This window comes from Otolemur garnettii, unplaced genomic scaffold, assembly GCF_000181295.1.
Source record: "Otolemur garnettii isolate 467f Iridium unplaced genomic scaffold, OtoGar3 scaffold00002, whole genome shotgun sequence".
Classification (NCBI taxonomy): Eukaryota; Metazoa; Chordata; class Mammalia; order Primates; family Galagidae; genus Otolemur; species Otolemur garnettii.
The window spans coordinates 32663885-32681113 of record NW_003852397.1 but is presented as its reverse complement, the minus strand read 5'-3'; the positions used below and the strand labels follow the sequence as shown (position 1 = coordinate 32681113).

The 17229-nt window shown below is 39.9% G+C and overlaps 1 protein-coding gene across 1 annotated transcript in view; it reads right to left on the bottom strand.

Moving 5' to 3' along the window:
• The window catches only part of CAPN7 (calpain 7), a 41146-nt gene extending 32765 nt beyond the window's left edge, over positions 1-8381 (bottom strand). The window contains exons 1-2 of the mRNA XM_023512667.1: positions 8276-8381; positions 3409-3517 (exon numbers count right to left, since the gene is read on the bottom strand). Of these exons, the coding sequence (XP_023368435.1) occupies positions 3409-3517; positions 8276-8377 (211 nt within the window). The 5' untranslated portion in view covers positions 8378-8381. The remainder of the gene's footprint in view (positions 1-3408; positions 3518-8275) is intronic.
• Positions 8382-17229: the final 8848 nt, after the last annotated feature.

Genomic DNA, 17229 nt, shown 5'->3' with positions numbered 1-17229 from the left:
CCAACTCCTGGGCTTAGGTGATTCTCTTGCCTCAGCCTCCCGAGTAGCTGGGACTACAGGCACCCGCCACAACACCCAGCTATTTTTTTGTTGCAGTTTGGCCAGGGCCAGGTTTGAACCCACCTCCCTCAGTATATGGGGCCAGCACCCTACTCACTAAGCCATAGGCACTGCCCAAGAGATTTTTTCTTTTTTTTTGGCCAGGGCTAGGTTTTGAACCTGCCACCCCCAGCATATGGGGCCAGTGCCTTACTCCTTTCAGCCATAGGCACCGCCCTGGATGATGCCATTTTTATGAAATATTCAGAATAGGGAAATCCATAGAAACAGAAAGTAGTTTAATAGCAGCTAGGAGGTCAGGGGAATGGATCAAGAGTTTCTTCTGGGGTGATGAAAATGCCCTAAAATAAGGCAGGGGTGATGGCTGTTTAACTCTGGGAATACATTAACAACCAATGAACTGTATATTTAAAGGGGTGAATTTTAGGGTGGGTGAATTTTAGGGTATGTAAATTATAACTCATGAAATCTTATTACTTAAGAAAAGCTTTATGTTTTGTTAGTTCCTTAAAAGTATGTGCTATTTTTTTTAAACTTTAATCATCATTAACAGCTCTCTGAAATACACCATAATTCCATTCATAAAATAAAAACACCAAAGCTCAAAAATGTTAAAGTATCTAGCCCTGTGTTTCTCAGCCTTGGCATTATTGACATTTTGGGGTACGTTAATTCTTTGTTGTGAGGTACTGCCTTGTGTATTACAGAATTTTTAGCCATATCCCTGATCTCTACCCAACTAGATGTTGGTAGCATATTTCTTTCCTTCCAACCAGCAGCATAAAAACCAGAAATTCTCCAAAATTGTCAAATGTCTCTTACAGTGCAAAATCACTCCTCCCCGAGAACTACTGATCTAGTCTAAGGTTTCATAGCTACGAATAGAAGGGTAGGTTTTCAACATAAATCTTTTAATTCCAAATCTTGAGTTCTTTATACTCTACTGGCTAATTTCAAACTGTGCTACTTTTCCCCATCCCAAAATTAACTTCTCTCTCAAGTTTCTTGGCTGCCAGCAGACTGTCTTACTTAAAAATTGGGGTTCTAGAATGGGCATGGTGGCTCATGCCTGTAATCCTAGCATTTTAGGGGGACAAGGTGGGAGGATCACTTGAAGCCAGGAGTTCAAAACCAGCCTGGGCAAAAGTGAGACCTCTGCTATATCTACAAAAATAAAATAAAATAGGCCAGATGCAATGATGAGTGCCTGCAATCCCAGCTACCTGGAAGGCTGAGGGAGGAGGATCCCTTGAACCCAGAAACCCAAGGTTGCAATGAGCTATAACACCAGTACACGCTAGCCTAGGCAATAGAGTGAGACATGTCTCAGGGAAAAAAATATAATTGGGAGTTCTAAACAGGATTTTATTTGAAAAAGGACCTCTCTGCTTAAAATAATAAGAAATAAAGAAATCATTTAATTCCCTGCAGATTACAACGCTATAATGTTTATTAAATAAAATGGGTCGAAATTAAGGTATATTATGCTTTAGAAGTCCTTTTAGAACTTTCTTTATATTGGCAAATCCTTATTCTTTGAGAGATCAGGGTTGTCTGATTCTGAGCCCAAATATTACATTTATAAATACAATAGAACCTCCATAGTTGACCACCTCCCTACACTGACCACCTCCTTAAGTTGACCTAATTTTCATAGACTGGACATGTACCACACGTACATGTCAGTACAGGAGGCCTGGTTCCTTATGTTGACCACCTCTGTATGTTGACTAGTATGTATGGTCCCTTGGGTAGACAACTTACAGAAGTTCTACTGTATTAGTGTTTAGAATCCCAAAAATCAAGTGCAATTTTTTTGGCTTAGCTGTATGTAAGACAAAGTAGGAAGAATTTTAAAAAAATCCTTTAGGAAAAAAATAGGTGATTCATTTTTCTATCCCAATTGTTGTAAGAACTTCAAGGATATAAAGAGTACTTTAAGTGGAATAAATAAATATAATAACTGAAGGCATAAGTGTACTCAATCCATGTGACTGAGTGTGTACATATAGAAGAGAAAGATGGACATAAGCCTTTGGCTATCAGAATTTTTACTCCTGGAATAGTATCACATGATCTCTCCCTTCTAGAACACTCTACTTTAAAATTTAAGTTTAGCGTTCCTCAGAAAGGGAGTTTCATAATTGCAATGTTTACACATTTCTCTCTCCACACATGATTAAAGGCTTCTTGTGGCATGGACTGTCACTCATCTATCACCTAGTACTTACCATGCAGCCCAAACATGCACTCAATAAATGGTTGTTGAAATGAAGGAAAATATCTATGGAAAAAACAGTGAGATCATGGAGCTCAGCATGAAAGATTACTTTCCATACTTCAGAGATAATTTGTTTTTGAAAACATTATTTATGAAAGTAAGTTCCTAGTTATTGGGCAAATTTAAGAACTTCATTTACTTAGCTGGTATTCTGAATACATGAATCAATGTAACTTTGTATCAAGTGAGTCCCAATGACATAGGTAGTCCACTTTTTAATACATGCAATTTCTGGGAACTGTCTTAAAGAAAACTACCTTGTTTTACTGAGACTGTCATAATAAGGAATCTAATGATGCAAATGTACTTAATCCTAACAATGTGCTTACAATTGTTCATATCAATTCCAAATGGGCAGTAGAAAGCAGCTGCAGAGTGAAGATTGTTCTGCCTGTGGCTTTATTACACAGCAACAGAAAAAGAAGATTAAAAGAGCCTTTAGTGAAATAAATGTATTCCTAAAACAAAATGTCAATGGTGATAATTTTCTACCCAGTGAACAGCAGATCTTGACATGAAACCACTAGCCTCTAACTAATAAAACTGTAATCATAGGACTATATATACTTCCGTCATAGCACTTGCCACACAATTTAGAAAAATAAATACAAGTTGTTCTAGGTCTCTTCTTACACATCAGTTTTCCAAGATATGGTTTAAAAAAAGAGCTTAGCAAAGGTCTGGAGATAGAGGATGCTGACAGAGAAGAGACTGTGAACCCACTGCTGAAGTCTTTAAACACTAGAATACTCAATTTTATGGACATGTGACAGATACTAATTCTAATTTTGCCACTGGCTGTAAAGAATTCACCATTTCTGCACCTCTGAGGAACTAGGAGATTGGACTGCATTATCTCCATGGTTCATTTTTACAGATCTATAGCTTGCTTACACAGCATATTATAATTTTTAAAGATGTAATTTCCAAAGGAGGAATGAGCAGCACCAGAGTGAGGAACAAGATCCAAAGGTGAAAACAAAGAGAGAGAGAAACATGGGGGAGGGAAGATGTGATGAGAGAGAAGGAAAAAGACACAGTGATAATTCTAGTAGTCCTTTACTAACCTGCCGAATGTAGAGCTTGAACTCTTTCCAAGTACTCATTTATTTTTTCTTGAATACGTTCTAGGCTTGATCCTGCCATTTCAGCATAAATTAAGGCTTGCGCGGCTTCCTAGAAGTAAAAAAAAGAATTCAAAGGAATCCAACAGAAGTACTATAATTTGAATTTTCTTTACTGCTTTCTAATTTACTAGTGGTTTCCATGAATGACAACATAAGAATGTCTTTAGAAATCAGCATTTTTTCCATAAAGAAAATGAGTTTTATAATCCTCCAATACCCATTCTTCAGTTTTCAATGCTCTCAATTTTCACATACTGTTGAAAACTTATGAACTTGAGTATAAGGGACACATTATAAACATTTCTTCAGAACAGCTGTGGTTTACATGTTTTCTATTTTCCTTATGTATCAGAATTAAGATTATATACTTTAAAAATGTGAATTAAAAGGCGGAACCTGTGGCTCAGTGAGTAGGGCGCTGGCCCCATATACTGAGGGTGGCGGGTTCAAACCCAACCCCGGTCAAACTGCAACAGCAACAACAACAAAAAAATAGCTGGGTGTTGTGGCAGGCGCCTATAGTCTCAGCTACTCAGGAGGCTGAGGCAAGAGAATCACCTAAGCCCAAGAGCTGCAGGTTGCTGTGAGCTGTGATGCGACGGTACTCTACTGAGACCAACAAAGTGAAGACTCCGTCTCTAAAAAAAAATGTGAATTAAGGGTGCCCCTGTGGCTCAGTGGGTAAGGCACCAGCCCCATATACCGAGGGTGGTGGGTTTGAACCCAGCCCAGGCAACAACAAAAAATAGCCAGGCGTTGTGGCAGGTGCCTGTAGTCCCAGCTACTCAGGGGCTGAGGCAAGAGAATTGCCTAAGCCCAGGAGTTGGAGGTTGCATGAACTGTGACACCACAGCACTCTACTGAGGGTGATAAAGTGAGATTCTGTCTCAAAAAAAAAAAAAAAAGTGAAATTAAGCCTTCAAAGCACCAGAACAAATAATAAACAATAATATTAAATTAAACATCAAGAAAAGATTATAAGAAATTATAAAGATTAAATATCTCACAGTAGAAAGAAAATATTCGTCGCCACAGAAAAGGGATGATACAGTTTAAGGAAGACATGATGTATAAGAAATAAACTTATGTCAGCTTGGCACCTGTAGCATAATAGTTAGGGCGCCAGCCACATACACTGAGGCTGGTGGGTCTGAATCTGGTCCAGGCCAGCTAAATAACAATGACAAGTGCAACAACAACAACAACAACAACAACAAAAGGCCAGGCATTGTGGCAGGTGCCTATAGTCCCAGCTACTTGGGAGGCTGAGGCAAGAGAATTGCTTAAACCCAAGAGTTGGAGGTTGCTGTGAGTTGTGACACCATGGCACTCTACTGAGGGTGACATAATAAGGCTCTGTCTAAAAAAAAAGAAAGAAATAAACTTATGTATCAACATAAGAAAACCTAGCTGCTTCTTCCAGTTATCCATAACTTCTATAGCCAGTTATGCTATGGCTAGCTGGAAGAGTTTCCATTCTCCCCGTCACCATTCCTGTAAGGTTATCAATGCTACCACCTAGAAAAGCAGAAAGAGATTTTTCCAAGTAACAGCACTTTCTCTGCAATAACCCACTCATATACACTGCATGGGGCCTCCAACTTGAAGCCATCTACTTAGCATCACTTTTTGAATCTAGTTATTTGAACAGGCGTTATTTTACTCAACCTAAAACAAAAATTCTGAAAGAAAAGTTCAGTTCTGATTTTAGTTGAAATTCAGTCTAAAGGCTATAGAGGTTAAAAAAATGCCTTCCTCAGATTTCATAACTCAGATATTTTAGGATGGAAAAATATATATTTACATGTAAACATTAAATGATGGTATCTTACATGCCATCATTAACTAACTATATTGTAGCTATACTTAACTTCAATAAATTGTTACATATATGTTATATTTGAATATATCATGTAAGTATATAATATATACTACTACTTCAATTATCTTGTAAGCAATTATTGATTTTCAAATAGTTTTGCTTAAAAAACAAAGTCAATTCTTAAAATTGCTAGTATCAATTTTATTTTAAGCATTTAATTTATACTTACAAGAAACTAACAATTAAAGAATTATTTAAAATTCAGTATCATGGCAGAAAACACAATACAGTAAACTGGCAAAGTTTATATAAATAATTTCTAGAGATATAAACCACTTTTTTTCAAGGATAAAAATTCTTCCTGAGTGACATATGTAAACCTATAGGAAAACAAGAGACACAGCATAATATTTATTTTGTTTTAGAAAAATGTGTATTTATATGGCATTGTTTTGATGTATTAGTAGTTGATGAACCAATATTAATGTCAGTTATGTCAAAAAACTAAAATGTCCAGTTTTTCTTTTAAAGAAATATCAAAGAATATCAATTTCTCTTAAAGAAATTGTCCAAGAAGTCCAAAAGGAGTAAATCTGGAATGCAACAAAAGTCTCCAAAGGTCATAAAAAAAGGCAATAAAATATTAATTTCAAGCAAATCATACTTTACTGATAGTGCATGCTTATGGAAAAAATTACTACTACCATGCAGAATTATCAAAATCTGACATTCTTTCTAAAAAAGATGACAATATCATGAGAATACCGCTACCACCACAACTGGCTAGAGCTGGAGGGGTGTGTTTGCACATCCTCAGGGTTGGAGAGCAGAGGGAGGACTATGGAAGCTCATGTACCCTTTGATTTAGCAATTCTGTCCCCATTAATTTATTCAAAAGAAATAAGAAGCAAATGTGCCAAGGCATTATTTACAAGCATACTAACTATACCATTGTTTATGATGCTAAAAAACCAGAAGGAACCTAAGTGCTTAATAATTTACAAATAAGTTATGGTACATCCACATAATGAACTGTTATGCAGCTATTACGTAGAACCTCTGTAAGCTGACCACCCAAGGGACTGCAATAAACTCATCAGCACATGGAAGAGGTCAACACAAGGAACTTCCATTGAATACATGGGGTGTATGTCCAGTCTATAAAAATTAGGTCAACTAAGAAGGTTCTGCTGTCTTACTAAAAGCAGTACAATCCAAGTTTGTTAAAAAAAAAAAAAATATATATATATATATATATATACATACACATACATATAATACACACACATATGCACAGAAAAACTGCAAAGATACATAGATATGCTCTGCATAACAACCTTTCAGTCAAGGACAGATCACATATGCCAATGGTGGTTCCCTAAGATTATGATAGGGCTGAAAAATTCCTATTGCTTAGTGATGCTGTAGCAACCGAGCATGTGACTGCTGAATTGTCAGAGATTGGGCCGGCGAAGGCAGGTGTCTGGTCCAAGCTTCTGGTCCAAATACACATTTCTCATGTATTTGTGGCGATGGTGGTGCAAACAAACCTGTGACACTGCCAGCTGTATAAAAGTCTGGCACATACAATTATGTACAGTATGAGTAGCATAATATTGCACTTGATAATAAACCACGATGTTCCTGGTTTATATATTTGCTACACCATACTTTGAATTATTATTTCAGAGTGTGTTCCTTTTCTACTTATACATAAAAAAAGTTAACCATAAAGCAACCTTAGGCGGGTCCTTCAGGAGGTATTCCATAAGGAATTATTCTCACAAGGGTTGACAGTGCCATGCAGGTTATTGCCCCTGAAGACTGTCCCGTGGGACAAGGTATGAAGGTGGAAGACAGTGATACTGATGATTCATTCTGACCCTGCGTGGCCTGAGACTAATGTGTATTTTTGGGTTAGTTTTTAACAAAAAAGTTTAAAAAGTAAAAAGAAAATAGAAAAGCCTTACAGAATATGGACAGAAAGAAAATGTTTTTGTGCAGCTGTACAATGCGTTTAAGGTGTTACTACAAAAGTTAAAAAGGTAGGAAGAGTTGAAAGTTTAAAAAGTAAAAAGTTACAGTAAACTAATGTTATCGAAGAAAGAAAAAAATGTTTTGGTGTAGCCTAAATGTTTGTGAAGACTGTGACAGTGTACAATCATGTCCTAGACCCTCACATTCACTCACTAGTCATTCACTGACCCGCCCAGAACAACTTCCAGGCCTGTAAGTTCCATTCACGGCAAGGGTCCTATACGAGTGTACCATTTTTATTTTTTATATGTATTTTTACTGTACCTTTTCTACGTTTAGATACACAAACACCATTGTGTCAAAACTGCCTACAGTATTCAATACACCAACATGATGTACAGTTTTGTAGCCTAGAAGCAATAGACTATACCACAGAGTCCAGGTGTGTAACAGGCTATATATCACCCAGGTTTGTTTAAGTACATTACGATGTCACAAAAAGACAAACTCGCCTGACACATTTCTCAAAAAGTATCCTCCTTCCTAACAAGGAAATACTTTACATCAAATGCTAGGGTAGGAGATGATTTTTGTTCCATTTTATTTTTTGTCTGCAGGAACACGTATTTTAATATGTATTACAAACCATTTCCTGCTGGCCATGAATCAGAGCCAAGTGACAAAACGAATGGCTATTAACCACTGCTCCATAAGCAGCTCAACGGAGGGCATCTGACAGCCAAGACTGCAGTCTGAGAAGCGGTGGCTCCGAAGCCACAACTAAGCCTCCTCACAGCCGCAGGAGCCCTGGGGGGTGTGGGATGTGCCCGGTCGTTGCAGCCCGGTCTCCTCCATGCAGAAGAAGTGGAGGAAAAGGGAGGGAAGGAGGAGAGACAGGGAAGGCCACAGCCGGCGGGCCTGGTCAGCTTGACACCTGCCCCTCAGCCTCGGACCCCTGCCGAACACGGACTCCGGTGGTTCCTCCCGAAGCGGCGGCCCGGGCCCTACCTTGTAATAAAACACAGCCTCCGAGTAGCGGCCCTCGTGGTCGCGCTGTACCGCCAGGCGGGCGAACTGCACCGCGTCCCGCTCCAGCGCCGTTGCGTCCATGTCACTGGGGGAGAGCGAGGCCCTGACGCAGGACGACTGCTCGCGGACTGCGGCGGCCGGGGAGCCGCGGAGAGGACTCGGGAGCGCCGCGGAAGGGGCGGGAAAGTTTACTTTCGGCAGTGGAGGGAACAGAGCTTGCTTCCCTTTTCCGGTCCAGGACAGCTGCGACGCCGCGCCCCCCTAGCGCAGCCCGCAGGGCAGCCCAGCTTTCGCCGCCGCCACGTCCTTCGCTCCGCCCACTGGTCGCGTTGCGCAGGCGCAGCCCGGCCCCAGGGGGTTCCTCCGGAGCTGCTCCAGAGAGCGGGCGGCTGAGGCCAGGAGGGCGGGTGCCGGGTGGGGCGCGGGGGGGAGGGGGGGAAGGCGGGGAGTACAACGGAGCACGTGACCGTCGAGTCGCCGGAGATTGGACCGGCTTAGGCAGGCGTCTGGTCCAGGCTTCTGACGCTTCTGCCTTCTGCTTGGAAACGTTGGTGCGGGTGGAGGCTGTTGCTGTGGGCGCTTGCCACGACAGGAGCATGCGCCTTAAAGAGCCTTTTCTATAGTAAGTGTAAAAGTGTAGGCGTGAAGAGCTAATGAGGAGCATGTCCCAACATCACCAGAAAAGATTTAAAATGAAATTAGAGACGTAAGGTGAGGCTCTAAAGATCTTAACATTTATCTTCCTTAAACTCAGTCGTGACCCTGTAGCCCCCCAATGCATACCCAAGATGGTATTGATTTGTCAACACACACGTTAATACATTTTCACTTGTTACTTATCCTTAAGTTAACTTAATGTGGTTGTAGTTAAATGCTTAAAACCATTTATGCCTCATGTTCCATTATTGGAAGGGCAGTGCATTGATGTGGGAGTTACTTACATCCTACTGCTCAAGGTCATCTCCCAAGTCTAATTTTTCACTTGTCTGCCTCTTTAGGGTACATGTTATCACATGATGCACATAGTCACTGCTGCAGATACTGGTGGGCTGGGAGCTTGTCAAAAAATGATGTGAATATTTGGAGTTTTTTTGAAGAACCATCCAAAGACAGTTAAATACAACTTTACTACGCTATTTCTTATACTAGTAATTTTTTTCTGTTACTTCTCTCCTAGGTATGCTATTGTGCCATAAAAAGAAAATGCTTAAGTTACTATTACTGTATTAATTATGGGTTTGACATTTTGTGTATTGCAGTTTTGGAGCACTAGGCAGGACTTCAACCATTAGGACTAATACTGTCTTACCCTATTTCCCCCCCTCTTTTTTAGTTGAAATTATTTTACAAGTCTCAAGATGCCTAGAACTCTAAGTTTACATGAAATACCTGACCTGTTATACACAGATGACAGCATAAAAGCAAGTGCTATAGTGATACAACCTGCTGAAAATGCTACAGCACCTGTTTCTGATGAGGACTCAGGAGATGAAGAAGGTGGAACAATAAATAATCTGTCAAATTCTTTGTTGCACACACCAGCATATCTTATTCAAGTTGGCTATGAGGCTGAGTCTGACTCAGATGATACCTCATATGTACCTGAAGATGACTCTCTTGACAATGAAGTTCCATCTACGTCTGCTGCACAGCAACCTCCTTCTTCAAAGAAAGTGACAAAAGTTGCTTGCAAAAGGAAAAAGATGACCTAACTGCATAGCCCAGAGCAAGTAGAGTTATAGAACCACCAACTGATTTCTTCACCAAAATGAGAACTCCCACAGAAATTCTTGAACTTTTTCTTGATTGTTGAACTCATTGCCAGGTACTCTAACTTATACACTGCAAGTAAGGGTGTAAATCTTGGCTTGACTAACTCAAAATTCAAATGTTTTCTGTAAATTATTTTTCTAAGCAGTTACCTCTCAGTTCCTAGAAGGTGTATCTTCTGGCAGCAAAGAACAGATGTGCATAATGTACTTGTTAGTGCTGCCATGATATGTGACCACTTTGAAACTATATTTTCTAATTTGCGTGTTGCTGACAATACAAATTTGTATCCAATGGACAGATTTTCCAAGTTCCAACTTCTTATAAGGACGTTCAATGAGTGATATATGATATTTGTTCCAAATGAGACATACTTCAGTTTTGATGAATGCGTGTTTCCTTATTTTGATTGTCATGGGTACAAATAATTTATTAGAGGAAAGCCAATTTGGTTTGGCTCTAAGTTTTGGGCAATACTATAAATATGCCTGGAAAAAATTACCTGGTTTCAGCTGTATCAAGGTAAAAACTCTAATACTAACCATGAGGAATGCAGCATCAGTTTATCACTTGTCCTTCAGTTTAGTGAGGAACTTACAGAAGCACACCTGGACAATATCATTTTGTATTTGATAACTTTTTCACCACTACTGCACCTCTTGATAATGGGTTCAATGGGACATCAGGCAACAGGTACAATGATAGAGGATAACACTGACAAAACTCTGTTGAAATCAAATGTTGCTCTGAAGAAAAGAAGAACAAGGTACATTCCACTATTGAATTGATGGCAAAGGTAGTATTAGTATTTTGTCTGCAAATGGAGTGATGACAGCATTGTCATCTGGTGCTGGTTTTGATCCCCTGTATCTTCTCCATCGTTATTCCCAGAAACTGAAAAAGAAGATTCAAGTTCAGCAGCCAAACATGATCAGAGTATATAACCATTTCATGGGAGGCATAGACAGAGCTGATGACAACATTGATAAGTATTGGGCCTCAATCTGTGTAAAGAAATGGTACTCAAACCCTGTTTTGTTCTGTTTCAAATTGGTCTTACAAAATGCTTGGCAACTACGTAAAACATATGATGAGAAGCCAGTGGATTTTCTGGGATTTCATTGACATGTGGTAAGCCATTATCTGGAAACTGAGGGTAATCCTCCAGAATCTGACTGAAGAGGAAGACGCTCTAAGAAGCATAACATTGACTCATGTAATGATGGCATGAATCATAATAGTCAAATGGAATACACACACGGTGTGCTAAATGTCATAAGAACACCACTTTGTGAAACATGTCATGTTACCTTACATGTAAGGTATTCTATTGAATACACACTGAATAGCAGGTGTTACCACCTCCTGAGATAAGAAACATGATTTGTGTCAGGAACAGTTAGACACAGAAGACACAAAGACAAATATCAGAGAGTGAGACAAGGCAAGAGTAAAATCAAATTAAAGCTTCCAAATGTCTGGCTCAGCACCTGTGGCTCAAGTGGCTAAGGCAACAGCCACATATACCTGAGCTGGTAGGTTTGAATCCAGCCTGGGCCTGCCAAACAACAACGATGGCTGTAACCAAGAAATAGCCGGGCGTTGTGGTGGGCGCCTGTAGTCCCAGCTACTTGGGAGGCAGAGGTAGGAGAATCACTTGAGCCTAGGAGTTGGAGGTTGCTGTGAGCTGTGATGCCGTGACACTGTACCCAGGGTGACAGCTTGAGGCTCTGTCTTAAAAACAAACAAACAAACTTCCAAATATCTGCAGTCTCAGAGAAATTGAATCTTTCAATATATGGATGCAGGAGATTGCTCTATTCATTCAAGACTTCTTAGTGCACAGGTCTTGTGCATCTTTTGACAAATTCATCTCTAAGTATCTCATAATTTTGATGCTTGATTGTAAGTGGTGTTGCTTATTTAATTTTAATTTGCAATGGTTTGTTGCTAGTATCTAGAAATAGAATTGACATTTACATATTGAACATGTATACTACACTTATGACTTATCCAAACAACTCCTGAGAATTTGGTGGTGGAGCCTCATGACAGGCTGTCTCTGTGACGTGTCCACCAGAATATCCAGCAGCAGCCCCACCTTGGGCCAGCTCTGTGACATTTACTGAAGTAGTATTTGTCCAGTGTTAAGCACTCAGAGCTGCTTGGCCCATATGCCATCACTCTGCAGCGTGAAGCCCTCCCTTAATGACAACTGAGACAGACCCGGAGAGAGGGACAAGCTGAGAAGACACTGGTCAGCACCCTAGCCCCTGCTCAGGAAGCCCCTTGCTATTGATTGCTGAATTCTTGGCACTTTCTGACTCTAAATGGCTTAATAGTCAGAACCATGTTTATTTTCAAAACATGGTTTTGAAATTGAGGCTTGCAAGAGGCTTCTACTCTGTGTATAGTTACATAAATAATCTGTTACTGTTGTGTTTGTTGTATATAGTTATGGAGATAAAATTAAGTCAGGGTATGTGTATAGGAGGAAGAGATCCCAATATTACTACTCTTTTCAAAGTTGGCAATCAATTGATGGTAGTTTGTTACATTGTTTAACAAATACTAAACCTTGTGCTGGTGAGGCACTGGGGGATTATACCGAAATGGTCCAAACACCTCACATTGTAGTGAGTAAGACATGCATGAGCCAACAGTTAAAAACGTCATTTGATACTTGATAAAAGAGCAAAATCAGGGGATGGGAGAGCCACAGGAGCAGCATCTAAGTCAGCTTGGGGAGTCTAATGCGGTGTCCCATGAGGGATGCTTGAGTTGGACACCAAAGGCAGAATAAGAGCAAAGCAGAGGAAGAAGAGATGAGTGCTGCAGGTACTAGAGGCAGGCGTGTTGAGCCCCGTGTTGGGAAGTGATGGGAAATAAGACTTCAGAGCAGTGATTCTCACATGTTAGCTGCTTCAAACTCACCTGAGGGTCTGCTCATAAGCAAATTGGTGGGTTCCACTGTAGAGTGGTTCAGTGGTTCAGGGTGAGGCCTGGGAATCTGCAGTTGTGACAGGTTTTGACAGGCAATGCTGCTGGTACAGAGACCACACTTTGAGAATGACTGCTTTAAGTATAAAATGGAGGAATGGACAGCTCAAGGCCCATTACCAGCCAAACCTCTTGACCATGGCTCCATAGGCTTGACGTTTGGTGCTCAGGCAGAGTGGATCATCTCTGCTGTGCTGGGTTCATTTCTTTGAAGCTTCCTTCCTTCTTAATCTCTTCCTCTGCGACCCTTCAGAATGTATGGTGCATTGTTATTGTTCACTGGTAGTTGGCCACTCTTAAGGGTAGGTGGGACAATTCATCCTATTTACCACAGAGCATTATCAGCCATGCTGGATTTATACAAATTTCTAAGACCACAGCCCACCTGTGTACTTGTGTGGCACTGCAGCTAAATATGGCAGTATGGCATAGCTGCCTGTTACCTTGTAAGAGCTGTGGTCACTAATTTATCCTTTCAAGCATCATTTATTAAATAGGGATTCTTTTCCCATTGAATGCTTTTGTTTGGTTTATCAAAAATCAAATGGGGATATGTGGCTGGGTTCATTGCCAGGTTCTCTATTCTATTCCATAGATGTATACCTCTATTTCTGTGCCAGTACCATGCTGTTTTGATCATTATATTCTTGTAGTATAACCTGAAGTCTGGTAACATGTTGCCTCCTGATTTGTTTTTATTTCTGAAAGTTGTATTGACTATACTTTTTTTTTTCTTTCTGGTTCTATATGAAGCGAAGTACTACTTTTTCAAGTTCTTCAAAGTATGATGTTGGTGCTTTGATGAGGATTGCATTAAATATGTAGAGTGCTTTGTAGTATAGACATAGTAACAATGTTGATTCTTTCCAGCCTTGAGCATGGTATGTTCTTCCATTTGTTAATGTCTTTTGCTATTTCTTTTCTCAGGGTTTCATAGTTCTCTTTATAGAGAAATTCCACATCGTTTGTTAGATATATTCCCAGATATTTCATCTTCTGTGGAGCTACTGTAAAAGTATAGAGTCTTTGATTTTTTTCTCAGTTTGACTGTTATTGGCATATGTGAAGGCTACGGATATATAGGCATTAATTGTTTTCTGAGACACTGATATATTCCTTGATCACTTCTAAGATCTTTGTTGTTGAGTCCCTGGGGTTTTCCAGGTATAAGATCACGTCATCCACAAAGAATGAGAGCTTGACCACCTCTCTCCCCATTTGAGTACCCTTGATCTCCTGAATGCAATAATGAAGACTTCCAGCACTGTGTGGAATAGCAGTGGTGATAGCAGGCATCCTTGTCTGGTTCCAGTTCTGAGTGGAAATGCTTTCAGTTTCACTCCATTCAATATGATATTGACTGAGGTTCGCAATTCTTTACTACATCCTATGTCGAATGTGTTTCAGAATTTGGACTTCACAGAGAATAGCTCTCACATGGTAAGATGGCTGTTTACTGTCGTTGAAACCTTTGCTATTTCAATAACAAAAAGTCGTGTGTGTAAAAGGTCTTCCACTTTTGGAAAAGATGTAGAACACAAAGAATGTTTGATAAAGACAATTCTGAAAAAAAACAAAACAAAACAACTTTACATTTCTAGGGGGGCTTTTGAGAAAAATGTATTAAATTTTTTTTTTTTTAATTTTTACTTTCAATTTCGGCTGGCTTTCACTCAGTTTGAAGTTGTTGTTTTTTTTTTTTTTAATTTTTTTTCTTTCTTCCTTTAGCGATTCTCTTGCCCTTTGCCTCCCAAGTAGCTGGGATTACAGGCGTCCACCACAACACCCAGCCCTTTTTTTGGGGGGGTAGAGATGGGTCTCACTCTGGCTCACTCTGGCTCATGCTGGTCTTATGCTGGTCTCCAACATCTAGAGCTCAGGTGATCCACCCGCCTCAGCCTCCCACAGTGCTGGAACAGGCATGAGCCACCACACCTAGCCAGAAAAATGTACATAAATAAAACTTGATAAACTGAATTCCAGAGAAAAAAGAACACAGGTAAATAGAGAGCAATGGCAGCTTCCAGAACTTGCAAAGACACCTGGGTTTAGTTAGGGGAGGAGGGAGACCCAAGTCTTGAGGAAAATAAGTGAACTTTGAGGTAGGACACTAGTGCTGTAATTTGGAGAGTCATTGGCTAATTTATGGGGTGTTAGGATATGATGTGAGTTTCCTCTCTGCCTATAGTAGGCAGAGGACTGCTGTTCACTCTGGCTCTGGAGACTCTTCTAATGTTCTCACCTCATTGCCAGCCATTCCTGCAAAGACTTCTGGGGTGTGCTTTTGTGTATACCTTGCTCCCTGCACTGAGCAGAGGCCCATCACCAGGAAAATGCTGAATGAATGCATTTTTACCAAGAATGACTGTGTGGAAGACTTAGCCGAAATGTCACCATCTTCCTTAATCCCACCAAATTTTGTTGGATACTTGTACTGCCTTGTATGTATGTTTTTCAGTGCCACAACCTCTGTACTTAAACATTAATTTTTTTCTGGATGCATTCACCATTTTCTCTTTATTACTGGTTTTGAGTAGCTTCATTTTGATGTGCCTCCATGTGGCTTTCTTCTTTCTTTTTATGCCTGAGGTTTTTTTATTTTTTATTGAATCATAGCTGTGTACATTAATGCAATCGTGGGGTACAATGTGCTGGTTTTATATACAATTTAAAATACTTTCATCAAACTGGTTAACATAGCCTTCACCACATTTTCTTAGTTATTATGTTAAGATATTTATATTCTACCCTTAGTAGATTTAACATGTATCCTTGTAAAATGCACTGTAGGTGTGGTCCCACCAATTACCCTCCCTCCACCCATTCTCCCCCCTCCCCTCCTCTCCCTCTCCTCTTTCCCCTTCATCTTGGGTTATAGTTGGGTTATAGCTTTCATATGGAAGTGTGGATGCTTATAAATTAGTTTCATAGTAGGGCTGAGTACTTTGGATACTTTTTCTTCCATTCTTGAGATACTTTGCTAAGAAGAGTATGTTCCAGCTCCATCCATGTAAACATGAAAGAGGTGAAGTCTCCATCTTTTTTTAAGGCTTCTTAATATTTCATGGTATACATATACCACAATTTGTTAATCCATTCATGGGTCACTGGGCACTTGGGCTTCTTCCATGACTTAGCAATTATGAATTGGGCTGCAATAAATATTCTGGTGCAAATATCTTTGTTATAAAGTGATTTTTGGTCCCCTGGATATATACCTGATAGAGAAATTGAAGGATCAAATGGCAGGTCTATTTTTAGATCACTAAGTGATCCCCAAACATCTTTCCAAAAGGAACATATTAGTTGCATTCCCACCAGCAGTGTAGAAGTGTTCCCTTTTCTCCACAGCCACACCAACATGTATGGTTTTAGAATTTTGTGATGTGGGCTAATCTTACTGGAGTTAGATGATAACTCAAAGTGGTTTTGATTTGCATTTCTCTGATGATTTAGGATGATGACCATTTTTCTTGTGTCTGTAGACCGTGCACCTATGTTCTTCAGAGAAGTTTCTCTGCAAGTCGTTTGCCCACCCTGAGATGAGATCACTTGTTCTTTTCTTGCTAATACATTTGAGTTCTCTGTGGATTCTGGTTATTAAACTTTTGTTAGAGATGTAACCTGCAAATATCTTCATCCATTCTGAGGGCTGTCTACTTTCTTTACTTACTGTGGTTTTGGCTGTGCAGAAGCTTTTTAGTTTGATCAGATCCCAGTAATGTATTTTTGGTGTTGCTTCAATTGCCCAGGGGGTCCTCCTCATAAAATATTCTCCCAGGCTGATTTCTTCTAGTGTTCCTCTGAACTTTCTTCTAGTAGTTTTATAGTTTCATGTTTTAAGTTTAAATCTTTAATCCAGTGAGAGCCTATCTTAGTGAATGGAGAAAGGTATGGGTCCAGTTTCAGGCTTCTATAGGTCACCAGCCTGTTCACCCAGCACCATTTGTTAAATAGGGAGTCTTTTTCCCCCATTGAATGTTTTTAATTGGCTTATTGAAGATCAAATGATGGTAAGTAGCTGGGTTAATCTCTTGGTTCTCAATTCTGTTCCATACATCTACCTCTCTGTTTTTGTGCCAGTACCATGCTGTTTTGATCACTATCAATTTATAGTATAGTCTGAGGTCTGGTATCATGATTCCTCCTGCTTTGTTTTTATT